The sequence below is a fragment of the Aedes albopictus genome, chromosome 2 (assembly GCF_035046485.1).
Source record: "Aedes albopictus strain Foshan chromosome 2, AalbF5, whole genome shotgun sequence".
Classification (NCBI taxonomy): domain Eukaryota; kingdom Metazoa; phylum Arthropoda; class Insecta; order Diptera; family Culicidae; genus Aedes; species Aedes albopictus.
Window position 1 is genome coordinate 32,684,779 of NC_085137.1, and position 16,947 is coordinate 32,701,725.

A 16,947-nucleotide genomic window follows, 5' to 3' on the forward strand; every position below is an offset into this window, starting at 1 on the left:
AAAAAAATGTAGTTTAAGCCCTTGTGAATGTCTGTTATACTTTTTTTGCAATTTCTCATCGTAATAGGCTGTTTTACCTCACGCAAATCTGACAGGAAAAGGCCTAATTTCCCGCACTAAATAAACAGTGCTGTAATGATTCATTACAGCACTGATTTGCGTTGCGTAATGAACCATTACAGCACTGTTTTTAGGTTTCATCAACTTCTTGATGCTTTCTGGGCGCAGTTTTGAAAATTGTGACAACTACACAGTATTACCTGCTATTATCAGATTTTCTTAAACAAGGCTATGGAGTTCAGTGTGCAATTTGATGGGAAAGTTTTGTAAAACTAACCACAAGCGGTAATTTATGAAATTGCAAAAAACGTTGTACACAACTGGGCGCAGAACTCGGCAAGCCTCGTTGGATAAATGTACGACTCGTGCTGTAAACATCTTCATTCTGCACCTTGTTGCGTAAACTACTATTACAGTACTTCTCAAATATTTTCTGTAGAAATACTTAAAAAAAAAATAACTGCATTTGAGAAATATTTGTTGGTGAAGCATGCTTTTGTAGAAGTCCTGAATTTTTTATAATAAAACTCCTTGAGAAATCCCCGAAATGATATCTCCCAAAAATCTGCAAAAAATGTGCATTTTTTACAATAGTTGTTTAAGGATACTAAATTTTTGGCTAATTTTTTCTCCAGAGAAAAAATATTTGGGGCTTTTCTCAGAGAATAATTGAGGAAGTCCTCCACAAATTACTCTACACTCTAAACCGATAATCAGCCGAGAACATGGCTGTGCTGTCTCATAAGCAATCGAACCAATATATTTTTGCTGGTATCCGATCAGATCTGAGAAAAGAAAATACTTAACTATTTGGGCCATAAATTGTTTTCAATGTTTAAATTTCATGCTGACAAATTATGCATCAGCTTCATACTTATCGAAGTTTCGCTAATAAAAAAATACAGCTAATGAAACATACATCGAAATGCGTGATGGAGATCCAATTGAACCTGAGACTGCTGAAATTGTACAGAAGTTTTCGAACAGGCTATTTTTATTACCGTAATTTTAAACTATGAAGTTCATTTATGACGGATTCTAAGAGAATACTTTAGGAAATACATCAAAATTGTCTTATTTTTTCCTGTTTTATTGGTTTTCACATTTTTTTTTATTTGGGATGGTTCTTACAAAATATCAAAGAAATCATGCTTGAGATATTCTTACACAAGTTTACTCACACATTTGCTATGCATATATATATTTTGAAAATATATAAAACTAGCCATATTTTTACTTTTTTTGGCAGAATTTTCTCCAAAAAGTGTTATATTTCTTTAAGATGATCCTCAGATTCCTCAGATAAAATCGTCAAAAATTTCTTCATCAATCAGGGTTTGGCTTAAAAACACTGAATGGCATCCGTTTTCTCTTAAAACTTCATCAATAATTCTCCAATCCCACCAATGTGCCCCAAAATGTTTTACCGATACCGATTAGAGAACTAATGTTGGTCAACATTTACGTTCACCTGCCTCATGCTAATCTGGGCTCATTAAGTTCAACACAATATGCTAGAAAATTGAATATACTTGCAATTTTGTACAATTTTCGGGATGAGTGTGGAAGTTTTTTTTTGTAAATATTCATTATGCGATACTCCAAGGTTTTCTGAATGAACTTCGGTAAAATATTTAGTCACTAATCAAACTTTTTGTGGCAAAAGTTACTATTTAGTCCCTTTTTTGCTTTCTGTAAGTCACTATTTGGTCACTATTTTCGAGAAATTGGTCACTAAATTAACTATTTTGACCATCAGGTGTTGCTACCAGCCCTGCATTGGACGATTAGGACGTGAAAGTAAGTCAATCCTAACGTAGACGGAATCTGTTTGTTAACGATTTTTTTAAGTTCATCTCTTAATTTGTTAATTAGCAACATTTTGTTGTCACCTGAGAGAAGTAATCCAAAATGTATTATCAGAAACTGGAGCCCCCTTTAACCTTCTTAATGCATCACGTTTAAAACAGCTGGCTGACGTAGTGTACGCTTGGGGTCAAAAGTGACCTAATGCACGAGGAGGATCAAAGCCCACTGGAACGCCTCGGCACCCCCACCCTTTTTTCTTCATCCCCGCATGACCGTACTTCAAATCTTGTAGCTACTCGCCCTTCTTTGTAATCTTGAAATCGGTTTAGAAGTAATACCTAAACTGAATCCATTTAGGTATAACTTATATTTAACTATCCGTGAAGGAAATTTCTTTGATATTCGTGGGCATCGTGGGCATAGAGTATCTTCGTGTCTGTCACAGGATAGATACTTGCAAAATGGTATGAGGAAGCTCTTCATTAATTAGGATACAGCCAGAGATGACACGCCACACGACGCGAATTTTCCATACAATTCAACAACTTTTGTTTATTGATTGTTTTTCCTTTGCGTGAATTAATAAAAAAAAAACGATTCAATCCACCTATGGTGAACAGAACCCTTCTTACACGTATTAAAACTATTGTTGTATTATTTGTATTTAACATATTTATTTTGTGTGATGGACCAAAAGTTCTAGAAAATATTGTGGATTTGGCATCTAGTGGATTGGTTTCCAAAATAGCATCATGGACCATAGACTAAACTACCAGAAATGCCAGACACCTTCTAGAATCTTGTTTGAAATTAAAAAAAAATAGCTTACATATTCTGGAATATTGTATCTTTTGTTAACTGCCAAAGTATCTTGAATCGATTAACAAATGGATAAGAAAATCAGCGAGATACACTTTGTCTAGTATCCTTAATCAGTCGATTATATTAGCTTCGAAGTACTTGGTATTCATGGTTATGGTGTAAAAAGGACAAAAATAATATATCTACTATGCTAATCAGTTTTGAAATTAGCTTGTTATTTTGGCTGTCCAGTTCTTGCATTTTTCCCACAATACATAAATTCAAAGCTTTCATTTAACATATTGTTAGTTTTCATAGAATTCCTGTTTATTTGTAATTTGTTATTTATAATTTTATTGAAAACAATAACCTGCTTTATATGAGGTCTATTGATTGAACAATAATTTCCCATAGACTGGTCAAAAACTCATGCAAGATAACAAACGAATATAATAATAAATAAAAAAGGAATTTATTGAAATAGTCTTCGTAAGATATCTTAGTAACCAACGGTCCAAACGAAATAACATTTCAGGGCCTTTTACAAGGATACTGTAGCTTTCATTTGGTGCTAACAGAACCCAAATCGGTTGACAGACGGCTGAGATATTTATTATGATACACTTGGTCAAAAATCTCTCAAAAGGTTAACCTGTATTACTCCTAAGTACTCTTTGAAAGATATCTCGATAACCAAATGTCCAATCCTAATAAAATTGTATAGGGTTCTACTAGGATGTTATAGCTTTCATTTGGTGCCAGGAGAACCGAAATCGGTTGACAGACGGTTGAGATATTTATTATGATACACTTGGTCAAAAATCTCAAAAAGTTTAGTTGATTAAATCCTAAGTACACTTCGAAAGATATCTCTGTAACCAAATGTCCAATCCTAATAAAATTTCTGGGCAATCTACTAGGATGTTGTAGCACAGACAAACAGACGTAACACTTCGAATATTTTTCGATTCAAATCATAGTCACGGAAACATATTCACCCAATGCTAAAAGGACTAAGTTTGGCCGACCACCAACTAGGTCGCGGTAGTGAGCAAACGTCCAACTCGAACAAAAACTATGCGAGCGCCACGGTTGGGCAGTTGGCCAACTATCAAATTTTGAAAAAGACCGTTAAATCGGTGTACGATGAGAATTATCAGAGTGTTACGTCTGTTTGTCTGTGGTTGTAGCTTTCATTTGGTGCCAAGAGAACCCAAATCGATTGACACACGGCTGAGATATTTAGTATGATACACTTTGTAAAAACTCTCGAAAAGTTTAGTTGTATAACTTCCAAGTACTCTTCAAAAGATATCTCAGTAATCAAATGTCCAATCGAAATAAAATTTCAGAGCGTTCTACTAGGATGTTGTAGCTTTCATTTGCTGCCAAGAGAACTCAAATCGGTTGACAGACGGCTGAGATATTCACCAATAAGCTAAATGTCAAAAATCTCTCAAAAAGCTAACCTATATTACTTTAAAATACTCTTCGAAACATATCTCGGTAACCAAATGTCCGATCGTAATAAAATTCAATAGGGTTCTACTAGGATGTTGTAGCTTTCATTTGCAACTAAGAGAATTCAAATCGGATATCAGACGGCTGAGAAACGTGCGTGACTTTTTTTGTAACATACGCACACACACAGATACACACAGACATTTGCTCATTCGTCGAGCTGAGTTGGTTGGTATATGAGACTCGGCCCTGCGGGCTTCGGATCGAAAGTCGGTTTTTCGAGCGGTATTTATACCCTTCTTATGGGTGTACGAAGGGTAAAAAAACCTGAATTTCTTGGGGGAATCTTGGGACACATACCTCAAGAAATCATTGAAAAAATTTTCCGAGAAATTCCTATAGGGAGGATTAGAGAAATTCCCAAAACAATGAACGGAAAAACAATCCTGGAGAAATTTATGAAAACAATCTTGCTTGTAGGAATTTCTAAAAGACTTCCAAGGAATCTTAGAATCTTACCTTGGGAAATTTTTTAATGACTTGAAATCAATTTCTAATAAATATTTGGGGGCATTCCTGAAAGGATCATTGAATTAATTTCGAAGACATTCTGGAGGAATTTCTGAAGGAACTTTGGAAGGAATTCGTGAAACAACTCTTGAAGGAATCCCTGAAGTAATCCATGTGAAAGTTCCTGAAAGAGTCCTTCAAGGAATAGCTGAAGAAATGCTTGAAGCATTTCATGTAGGAATTCTCTTCCTGAAGGGTATTCTTAAAGGACGTTCTAAAGGATGTGTTGAAATTTTTGAAGAACTCGTTGGAGAAAGAATTGCTAAACGAAACTCTGGAAAAAAAAATCCAAGCTTAATTCTGGGAGAGATCTCTAAAGGAACTTCAAGTGAATTTCCTAGAAGAACTAGGTACAAGAGATATTCACGTGAACCCATACTCACGTTTTCAAGAGCACTAATCTTGAAATTTTGTAAACAAATGTGCCTCATTTAGTTAATCTGCCTCTAATTACAAGTGAGCAAAGTCAGGATAAACACATTCAGTACAATCAGAGGCTTCGTTTGACAGACTTTGTATGCAAAATTGAACGTGGATTTCTTTTTGTTTCACATTAACGATGTAATGTTTCAAAACAAGTTTCGAGGCAAGTTCGTGCAGCACATCAGGCGCTGTCCATAAACTACGTAGACTCTTTCTTGGCCATCTCAGAACCTCCCTCCCCCGTCGTAGACTTTTCTTCATACACAATATTTGGAATTTGTATGGAGCGTACAGGCCTGGTAGTGAGTTACTTTTTAGTGATTTGGTCACTATTTTCGAGTCAGTCACTAAAAAGTCGCTATTTGTATGAAAAAGTAACTTTTCCAGTAAAATGGTCACTAAAGTCACTATTTTCGTAAATTTGACAACATAGAGAAGATTATATAAGAATTTTGGTAAAACAGCAATGCCGAAATTCATGCACAAATTTCCTCAGAAACCATGCTTTGAAACAAAAACTCGGCTGCGCCGCTTATTAAATTATTAGTATGTCGATTTATAGATACAGTTTTATCGTATTTGAGAGAAGGGAAGATGGATTTGTAGCTAAGATTAAAGATGAATTTCTTAATTACTATCAAGGTTGCGACCATTCATTTGCAAAGATTTACATTCATTTGCTATTATCTCAGTTCAGAAGCATGCTATCGAAAAACAATGTATGGATGAATTTAACCTTGTAGTTTTATCTGAAAGTTTGCCGAATAACATTGGGGTCGCAAACGTATACCAAAGTCGTGAGCGAGCTGTGAAGGCAACTCTCCACGCGGTGAATGTAAATTTCATTCACGCTGTGGAAAGTTGCCTTCACAGCTCGCTCACGACTTTGGAATGCGTGTGCGACCCCAATGTTATTCGGCAAACTTTCAGAAAAAACTACAAGGTTAAATTCATCCATACATTGTTTTTCGATAGCATGCTTCTGAACTGAGATAATAGCAAATGAATGTAAATCTTTGCAAATGAATGGTTGCAACCTTGATTACTATACCTTTTAAAAGTAACACAGCAATAATCCTGCATTTAAAATATCAGTTTAATTATATCACACTAAGTGCACGAATTCAAAAACTGGTAATCATTAAATGTATGAATTAAGTTTATCGGATCAAAATAGGAGAACTCATAGTGCATTGCATTCTTCTAAGTTGGTTTATCTTGATTTATCAGAGTTTTTTATAAATAAATTTTAGAGTTTGAATTTCTGATGAAATTACTGGAGGTAGTTGTGACGTCACTTGATCAGCAGCTTTTTGTTGAAATCTGAAAGAGTTTATGATGAAAATCTTCATGCACGTGATATTTTATGTGTTCAAGTGAAACAAAATTTAATGGAGTTATTTCAAGTTTGTTATCTGGAATGAATCATGAAGTTTGTGCAAAACGTTTCTGTAAGCATTTCTTCAAGAAATTTTTGTTCATCCCTGAGTTTTCATTGGTGCTTATTTTAACCAATCTTATACGCTATATCCTATATGCGATGCTGAGGTTCAACAAGAAATCTGCCAAAGTTTCTTTCGCAAAATTTGCTCAAACTCTGTAATGATTATCTCAAAAATTCAATTAGTTTTTCATCTGGGCCTTCGAGAAATCATTCAAACTGTTTTTACCATGAATCTATAATTGTTACCAGGAATTTAAAGATTCAATCAATTGCAAAAGTTCCTTCAAAACAATTTTGATTAAATTTTCTCAGGAGTGCAGTATAACTATCTTCAGTATTCTTCACAATTATATCACCGAGAATTCTTCAAAGAATTTCTTTCAGTATTGTCGCGAGCACAAACTCTGGAACATAGCTAAAAATTATGCATTGATTTCGTCGGGAATTCAAGTTTCCATCAACTTTGAGGTCATTATTTGGTCACTTTTTTGATAATTTTGGTCACTAAAGTCACTATTATTTTGCTACCTTATCGCTACCAGCCCTGAGCGTAGACTTTGGCCAGACTCCCCTTCCCCCTAAGAGTATACGTAGTTTATGGACAGGCCCTTATAGCCAAAGGTGGCGGTAGTGGGTAAACGTGAAACTCGATAAAAAACTATGCAAGCCCCAGGGGTGAGTACTGAGTAGTTGGCCAACTGTAAAATTTTTGAAAAGATCGTTAAATCGGTGTACATTGGGAATTGTCGGAGTGTGTTTGTCTGTGATTCCAGGGTTCTAAATTTTTCACGGTTTTCAGACTCACGAAACATTTAACTGTGTAAAACCAAAAATCTTGACTATTACTTAAGGTGAAATAGAAGCGCGTCCTAGTTTACATGCAATATTGTTGATTAGAATTTTTAACAGCATGGATCTAGTATTCCACAAAACGCACGAAGGCGAAAATGCTATCCACTGTTTCATACGAATAAGTAAGCAATGAGTAATGTTTTCAGCTCTGACGAAATCCATGCTTTCAGTATTTGCAAAACAGACATTGTGATGGCCATCTTTGAAGTCACTTATATATTTCCTTAAATAGTAAACTATATAAAAAGTTATGTTGATGTATAGCATTTGAAATTATGTTTCATTGGTTCAAAATTCTAAGCCGAACCGGTGAAAAATAAATAGTGGCAATGTGCGCGTAAGATTCGGAAGTTTCATCGCCGGAAGTCGGTTATTCGGTACGAAAAGTCGTTTTCAGCTTGTAGGATTTACATTTTTCTTTAAAAAAATCTACATGGAAAGCATTAAGGTCCCATTAGACATGACAAATATTTGGCCAAACAAACCCAACAAGTGACCAACACGTAAATCATAGAAACCTTGGATGAATGTCGGACTTAAATGACAAATATTTGGCATAATGACAAACAGTGTAATGGCACTTTTACATAGGGTCTCTTTTAGTTTTTTTTAATAATTTCCCGTTGGTTTGCCAAATCCGCTGCACGTACCATTTTCGAGAAAAAAAAATCACTTTTACGTTTGAACAAGAAGAAACTTTCTGTAAAACAAACTTTTAACTGATTTCCTTAACCTTTCAAGACGCGCGCCATCAAGCAACCGAAACTGCACCGCGTTCGCGGTGTACACACCGAGCGAGGTTTTTTGGTAGTGCTTTGGTAGCCTTAGTTCATAGAAAAGGTTTGGGTATAATTATTTATGTAACGAGTTGCAAAACTTTGTTTGTTTTTCAGCACGAGTCGTACATTTATACAACGAGGCTTGTCGAGTTGGTTAAATAAAATACGAAGAGTGCTGAAAAAATCAACTTTTTGCAACTCGTTTCATAAATAACTATTTTGCAATTTCTCATCGTAATAGGCTGTTTAATCTCACGCAAATGTGACAGGAAAAGGCCTAATTTCCCGCACCAAATAAACAGTGCTGTAATGGTTCATTACAACACTGATTTGCGCTGCGTAATGAACCATTACAGCACTGTTTTCAGTTTTAGTCAACTTCTTAATACTTTCTGGACGCAGTTTTGAAAAATTGTGACAACTGCACAGTATAACCTGTTATGATCAGATTTTCTTAAACATGGCTATGAACATACCTGTGCAGTTTGATGAAAAAGTTTAGTTCAAAACTGCCCTCAAACCCCCCTCAAGGGTAATTTGTGAAATTGCAAAAAACGTTGTACGCAACTCGGTGCAGAACTCGATTTTTCCAGCACTCGTCGTAATTATCCAACTCGGCAAGCCTCGTTGGATAAATGTACGACTCGTGCTGTAAAAATCCTCATTCTGCACCTTGTTGCGTAAACTACTATTATAAGATTTTATTTACAATAATGTTACACAAAAACTGTCAGGGCTTAAGGTGAAATGGCGTAGGTATCACTAAACAACGATTTTTGCCTCGCGTTTTTTATGTTACATAAAACCAGCAATTCAGCAGCATCGCAGCTCCTCATCACCTTCACTATACGCAAGTGAGCATCTAGAACAATTTTGTTCTAATATTTGCTCCAAGGGCTTAGTTTTACTACTTTGAAGCTTCAAGTAACATAGTCAACATGATTGCCGAAACTTATATTTAATGATTTTAGGACTCCTGAAAAAAAAAATCGTTATCTCCATTCGAACATTGCAACGATTATGACTTAGAAATGATGGATCATTTTGTTAGAATTCCTAAAACAACTCCCAAGTTTGCAGGTTTGAGTCCTGTCACGGTCGCCATGTTGAGACGAATTTTTATCAATCATCATTTACGACTGACTCGTTTCTACTTTTGGCGTTGACTGAACTTAATGTGTTTGATTTATCTTTGAACTATCTTATTATAATGTTAGTTTGCTCAACTCGAGACACTAACTCGAAAGATGGCTCTTTGGAGAGCTTCAGAGGTGTTTCATATACTTTACAATGCGTTTCAGGAGCTTTTAAATGATGAGTTTTATAGGGTTTCAGGAGAACTATAGGATGATTTCGTAGGGTATCAGAAATAGGTGGCTTCAAAGGGGTTTTAGGTGGTTTCAAAGGCTCTCATGAAAGCTTCGGGGGTGTTTTGCGATGTTAGAAAGGTACAAATTCGCTTCTAGATCAAATGGCTAATATTCCAGAGAATAGGCTCCTAAAATGAAAAAAAAAAATTCACGATTTTGTTGTATAATACGAAGAAGCATGCTATTTTGATATCAATAGATTTTTTTGCGAACTTAGACAATGACAGAATAGTTAATAAACTCGAAAATAAAATAATGGTAAACAGTTCTTGTTGCAAAAGAAATCACATTGGCTATCTTTTGACAACAAATGTTCCTGTTTGACATACACGGTAAACAAAATGTATTCAAAATTGAGTGCTAAACAAGGAGAGTTTGAAAAATTATTAAATTTTTCGAAAAGTTACTTTATGGGCTTCCCCTGATAGGAATACATGAAAAATGAGTAAATATGTCATATTAAACAATGCTTGACAGTTGATGATGATTAACCTGGGCTTGTTAGGGGAATATCTGTAAATAAAAAGAAAATCGCGTTAAGTACTGTTCCTTTGAATTCCACTAAGAATTTGAATCCTTTGACAGATACGTATTTCGACCTCAACTGTAAGATCGTCTTCAGTGTCTTGTATTATGTTTCCAGTTCAAAACCGAATTAGCGACATTTTTTCTTTTACTTCCGCTGCTTTTGCCTTGCGCTAAACACAATGTCGGAAGTGGGGCGCTGTTTAGTGCACCAGGTGTACAATACAGCGCCCCACTTCCGACATTGTGTTTAACGCAAGGCAAAAGCAGCGGAAGTAAAAGAAAAAATGTCGCTAATTCGGTTTTGAACTGGAAACATAATACTTGACTCGACTGCTTGACAGATTTATGCAAAAATTGAGATAGGCCTTTAGGAGCCTATTCAAAGATACTCCTAGGCAGAAATTGAACTCATAGCTTGGTAAAAACATCGAGCGCATGTGAGTATAATCACAGACAAACAGACGTATCACATGGAATAAAATGCAACAATTATCATCGTCACGAAAACATAATCGCCCAATGCCAAATACGCTGTGTTTTGCAAACTCCCTGAGTCTAGCCCTGAGTAGATGGTAATAGTGAGTAAACGTCAAACAGGAGCGAAAACGATGTGAGCGCCGTGGGTGAGAGATTTGCGAACTACAGAATATTTGAATTATTCGTTAAAAAGAGAAACGATGGGAAGTGAGTTGAGTGAGACGTCTGTTTATCTGTGGTATAATCCTTATCCATAATACAGCGAAAGACAACAAACTATGAATGTAAATCTGATGACTTATACTCAAGACTGTTTTTGGGGACCTTCCAATTAGTGATGTACCGAATAGTACTATTCGGCCTTCGGCCGAATACCGAATAATTCGAATTTTATTATTCGGCGAAACGAATATTCGGCCGAATAATCGGTCAGATATTCGGCCGATTTTTTTGTTAAAAATCTCGTGAAGTTATTGTAAATGGCATCTTTGTTTTCAAGAAAGTAGAATTTGAAAGCCGTCATCTTCAGAAAAGTTTTAACATCACAGAAAAAATAACTTTTTGCAAATAAAATGCTTCGAAAATCCACTTCACAATTTACTAAATTCTTGATTTAGTGTGTTGTTGCTATGTTTAATCATTATTCGGCCTATTCGGTATATTCGGCCGAATAATACATTTAATATTCGGCTAAACGAATATTCGGCAAAATCGAAAATAAGCTGATATTCGGCCCGAATATTCGGCCGGCCGAATATTCGGTACATCACTACTTCCAATAGTTCCAACCCCTGAACACACCCTAAACTCTCCTTAGCTTCACTCGCTGTTTCTTTCCCGTCGAAACCAACCTTATCCATCAAATTAAGGAGTCAGACTGTTCTGAACATATTCAATTTCCTTTTAGGTGATGTTGCCTTGAAGGAGGTACCCAACAGTCTTTTGTAGATGTCTCGTCACACAATCGAAGTCTTCTACATGCCCCTAAAATTTTACATCTTTTATGTGAACGTATCTCTAAGAACTAAATAAAAACATTGATATACCAACTTCATATTATGAAGTTCATAGACTTTCTTCGGAAGATAGCAGATTTCAGTCCTGTTACGGTCGCCATGTTAAGACGGATTGTCACCACCTGGTCTGTGCGAATGGCTTGTTTCTATTGTTGGTAATGACTTCATTCTTTTTGGTGTAAGAGTGAACTACCTACCTTATTCTAAAGTAAGTGCACGCGTTTCGAGTCGCTATATAATATTACCAATACAGTTGAAAATCGGAGTTTTCGACTAGCGAAAATGATTTTTTTCTAAGAAATAGTGACGTGGGATTCGCCCACCGGTCGTACAGAAATTGGAAAACGTCACTATCTTTTTAATCTTGATTCATTTGCAGGAAGTAACTGACGAATCTGATGGATGTGGAGGAAAATTTAGCGCAGTAATAGTTTCATCTCAATTCCAAGGCAAACCACTGCTCCAGCGACACCGGTAAGGATACTCCTGACCGTCTGCCATATGCCATTAACAAATGAATACGTATTATTCTTTCATTTTCCCCAGACTCGTTAATGCAGCCCTGGCGGAAGAACTCAAAACGATTCACGCATTCTCACAGAAAACGTACACTCCGGAACAGTGGGCGGCCGAAGGCCACTAGGAATCTGTGCACAAAACTTATTTAATATCATCTACCGCTGTAAAACAACGGTTTCATTTTATAACGTAGTTTAACATCTTGAAAAGGAAAAAAAGAATCGCACAATGAATACTCTAAACGCTTTTGAAATTTCCGCTCCCGGAAAAGTTATTCTTCATGGAGAGCATTCGGTAGTGTACGGAAAACCTGCCATCGCTGGTCCCATTGGACTGAGGACATATCTTACTTATAAGGTAAGTAAGAACATACGGTAGCTTTTCTTTAGATAACGTGTCTACGTCGTATTGCAGAAACTAGACAATCCTGAAATCATACTCGACTTTGCCTCGATCCCCTTCAGCTCGAAGCTGTCTCTCGAATCGTTCAACCAGTTCCTCCAACAGCACAACTGCCACTCGGAACTGCAACCGCTCGAATTCCTCTCGAAACTGCGCACCTCGGAAGAGTTTCCATTCGCTCGATACGTGTCCCCACAGCCCGCACCAGACTCAACCAAGCAACGATACTCGCTGGGCGTAGCTCTCTACCTGATCAATCGGATCTTCCGTTGCGAAGGAATCGAGTCGCTTCCGGATGGGAGCGGATTCCAGCTCACGATCCAATCGGTGATGAGCATTGGCGCCGGGTTGGGTAGCTCCGCTGGGTATGGCGTTTGCGTTTCGGCAGGAGCTTACATCGTTACAAAAATGGCCAAAGGCGAGTTGACCGCGGCCAACGCTTCGACCTATTCGCTCCAAGGCGATGATCCTGAGGTGTTGAAGAAGATTTCCCAGTGGGCGTTCGACTCGGAAGTGGTCATGCACGAAAGGCCGTCGGGGATCGATAACACCATATGTACCTATGGCAATCTGATCAAGTTCCGGAAAGGGGAGCCATTCGAGAGTTTAAAGCTTCGTCAACAGATTAACATACTGATTGTGGACACAAAGGTCAGTCGAACCACTTCCAAACTGGTTGCTAATGTGGCGGAACTGAAAGACAGACATCCCAAAATGATGGGATCGATTCTGGACGCGATGGGACATCTGGTGGATGACGTGGTAGAATTGTTGGAAGATGATCGAGATCAGTTTGAGGCGCTCCGAACACTGGTGGCAGTTAACAATAATCTCCTTCGCGCTATTGGTGTTAGTCATCCGTCATTGGAGAAGGTGTTCCAGCTGGCTGAGTCCAGTGGTTTCGATGCCAAGCTAACTGGAGCTGGTGGCGGTGGATGTGCTTTGGTGTTTCTGCCGAAGGACTATGAAAACCGGAAAGAGTTCGGGCAGTTGAAGGAGAAATTGACGGCAGCCGGATTCAGCTGGATGGTCACGAATATCGGAGGCAGAGGCGTTGAGTTCAAGGCGACCGAATGACGAACAACAGGTAAGCGGAAACTGTCTGATAACTGTTGTCTGAGCGCACTTAAGTAATTTTGGTGTTAGAAGATCTGGTGGCGGGGCTGTGTAATAGTATTCTTTTTCGTAGTTCAAAATGAGTATGGCAAAATCATATGTTCAAAAGGTATTGGAAAAAATGTAAGGACTTAAAATCTTTTCATATTTAAAATCTAGACGCATTAGACTCAATACCTTAGTATTATCAGTTGCATAAATTGGGCTTAGGAAGGATAGGTTTTGAAGAAATCGAGCAGCCTTAATCTATACAATAGGTCCAAATCAGTGCAAACTTGTCATACCTACTTCTTCAATTTCTGCTTAGGAAATTACTACTTTATAAAATGAAATCGTTGATTCAAACACGTATGCAACTTTATTGCTTAAAACATATCCATTTTCCTAAATCCAAATCTTTTTTGTCCAACTTACGCCAGAATACAAACATGACACACTATTTATAGTTAATAATACTAAATACGCCGAAGGATAAATTACTAAATAAGTTAACTTATTTGGGTTAGTCGAAGGGTTTGCTGCACATTATGTGGACGAAACTGCGAACGTTTTCAGCAGCTGACTACGGCCAATGGAGATGTCGGATTGCAACGCTCACGAGCGGACGCAAAGATCAGTCCTGTTTAGGATCATACCGGTTATGTTGTTCAACGGGAACCGTAGATGCGAAACTTTCACCTTTCTGGTCGAAGGGTTCTCCTTGACGCTCATCAAAGCAAGTTTTGCACGTCAGCTTGGAGCAGTAGCTGGGCTGCAAAACGGTGAGTCGAAAAGGAGAGCGTCTAACATAGGTCTGGTCCTCACAAGTTCCTACCTCATGCTTCCACGGGTCAAGCGATGACGAAGACCGCCAGCTAAGAGTTGTGTGCTTAGCTGATAGTGCAGCCTGAGCACTGTTGTCCTTCTGGCTTCAGCTAGATTGAGGAGGTACGTCTCGAGCGTCTGTTCACCAAGGAGGGGCGGCTCAAATAGCGTTTGTTCTGGCATCCAGCGGCTGAGTATGAAATGCTCCTCCACCGGAAGCTATACCTAAGGTGGCAGCCCCACCACGGTGGATAGGGGACTTTAGGCCAACAACCTACTGTCTCCGAAACCCAAAAAAAAAACGTTACTGAAACCAAAAATGAAAGATTACGAACTAATTCAACGGCAACGACTTTTAGCGCGAAACAACGGACAAGAATTGGAACTTGGAATGTATTAACCCTAGCCCAGCAGGGTAGACTGGCACAACTAGCCAATGAGGCATGCCGTATGAAGCTCGAGATCCTAGGACTGAGCGAAGTCCGTTGGCCGAACTTTGGAGAACACAGATTGGCGTCGGGTCAAATTCTGCTATACTCTGACCTAAGAGGTGAACACGCTCCTCGCCACCGTGGAGTTGGTTTCCTGCTCAGCGCTCACGCCCGCGCAGCGCTCATAAAGTGGGAACCTATTAATGAGAGGATAATTGTAGCCAGATTCAGAACACGGGTTCGAAACCTTACCATGATCCAATGTTACGCGCCAACCGATGCTGCCGAATTGCAAGATAAAAAGAACTTTTACAGTCAACTGAATGCTGTCGTGGACGAGATTCCGAACGGTGATATCAAGATCCTCATGGGCGACTTCAACGCGAAGGTTGGTTCCGACACCTCGGACTATGAGCACGTCATGGGACGCCATGGTCTCGGAGAAATGAGCGAAAACGGAGAGCTGTTTGCAGAGTTTTGTGGCAACAATTACATGGTGATTGAGGCATCGCTCTTTCCTCATCGACCAGTGCACAAAGTGACATGGCTTTCCCGTGATGGCGTCACGGAAAATCAAATCGACCACATCTGCATCAGCCGAAAATGGAGACGGAGCCTTCTTGATGTGCGGAACAAACGTAGCGCCGACATTGCGTCCGACCATCATCTTCTAATCGGCGAGATCCGACTGCGCATTGTCAGGATCCAGCGACAGGAATCGGGCACCGATTCAACACACGCCGACTGAAAGACGCTGGGGTGAAAAGATCCTTCGTCGAGGAGCTAGAGAACCGTGCTGCGAAAATTCCAGAAGGTGGAAGCGTAGAAGATCAATGGATCGCCATCAAGAACGCCTTCATCGCGACCGGCGAGAATAATTTGAGTGAGCTACACACCCGAAGAAAGCAGTGGATACCCGGAGGAAGATAGAGGAGCGAAGGAACGCCAAAGCCGCGGTAGAGCGAGCGAAAACACGAGGAGCCAAAGCCGTAGCCCGTCAGCGGTATTCGGCTCTCGAGAAGGAAGTGAATCGCTCATGTAGACGGGACAAAAGAGCGTGGGCGGACTCCCTAGCCGACGAAGGCGAGAAAGCCGCAAACACAGGCAACATCCATCTCCTCTACACGCAGAGAAAAGAGACCTTTTTGAACCAAAAAAAATAATTATTGAAATAATTTTTAATCCTAAAAAAAATTTTTTCGGCTTCAAATATATAATTTTGTTGCAGCAAAAATTTTTGTTTTTGTTTTGACTGCAAAAGCTTGAACACCCATGTTTTTTTGACTCAAAAAAAATGTGTAAAATTGAAAATTGTATTTTGTTGATTTAAAAAAATATTTTTTTGATTCCAAAAAAATACCTATACAAGCGTAATCTGTGAATGTATGCGTGTTGTTTTACAAGTGTATACGCAGCATTTTCGGATCCATATAGATTTCTTTCAAAACTCAAAATGGCGTCATCAGAAGAAGTGCTTGTTTTGGAAGTCGAAGAAGTTAGTGACGCGGTAGTGGACTTACTGATAAGTTTCGGTCTCTCTGAGGAAATTGTGAATGTTTTTTTGGGTAAGAAATTCATCCTACATTTGGCTGTGCGCTAAATTGAATTGTTTACTTTTTTTCAGAGAATCAATACACGATTGAAACCCTGCAGATCATCGAGCGGAAGGAAATAGAGGAGTTGATTCCGCCGCCATATCTGGCTGAGCGTACAAAATGCGTACACGGATTGAATAACTGGAGAGCTGCTCAGGTTCGAGTTTATTAAAATCCACACTTTTGTCAATAATCGTAATTTCTTTTCATGTACCATAGGGATTACCGCCGTTATCGCTGGACTGTCCGACGGCCTCAGTACAGTCAGAAAAAGGACACACTCAAAACGAAAAATGAAAAATAACTACTTTGTTTCTATTGTTAATGAAGTTCAACATAATACCGCAGTCGCATCTCGTTTCAAATCACTTCGTTGTGGTTCCTAATTTCGTTCGCATTCAAAATGAATGGTGTAAATGAAATTCGGGACCATATCGCAGTGATTTGAAATTAGATGCGATTGCGGTCAGCATAAAGCGTTTTTTTTAAT

At 38.5% G+C, this 16,947-nt stretch overlaps 2 protein-coding genes across 2 annotated transcripts in view; both read left to right on the forward strand.

Moving 5' to 3' along the window:
* LOC109621231 (bolA-like protein 2) overlaps positions 1 to 12,277 on the forward strand; it is a 16,708-nt gene extending 4,431 nt beyond the window's left edge. Inside the window, exons 2-3 of the mRNA XM_019675192.4 lie at positions 11,970 to 12,064; positions 12,137 to 12,277. Coding sequence (XP_019530737.2) covers positions 11,970 to 12,064; positions 12,137 to 12,233 — 192 coding nt within the window. The 3' untranslated portion in view covers positions 12,234 to 12,277. The remainder of the gene's footprint in view (positions 1 to 11,969; positions 12,065 to 12,136) is intronic.
* Positions 12,278 to 12,331: 54 nt separating this feature from the next.
* Positions 12,332 to 13,972, forward strand: LOC109402504 (uncharacterized). The gene is made up of 2 exons (XM_019675190.4): positions 12,332 to 12,466; positions 12,524 to 13,972. Exons 1-2 carry the CDS (start codon positions 12,338 to 12,340, stop codon positions 13,586 to 13,588), a joined length of 1,194 nt encoding a protein of 397 aa, XP_019530735.4. The 5' UTR covers positions 12,332 to 12,337; the 3' UTR covers positions 13,589 to 13,972.
* Positions 13,973 to 16,947: the final 2,975 nt, after the last annotated feature.

Bases quoted from the DNA above. Each gene is read 5' to 3' on its own strand.
- LOC109402504 (XM_019675190.4), top strand. From the start codon at position 12,338: ATGAATACTCTAAACGCTTTTGAAATTTCCGCTCCCGGAAAAGTTATT. The intron at 12,467-12,523 runs GTAAGTAAGAAC...GTCGTATTGCAG, and splicing joins GGACATATCTTACTTATAAG to AAACTAGACAATCCTGAAAT.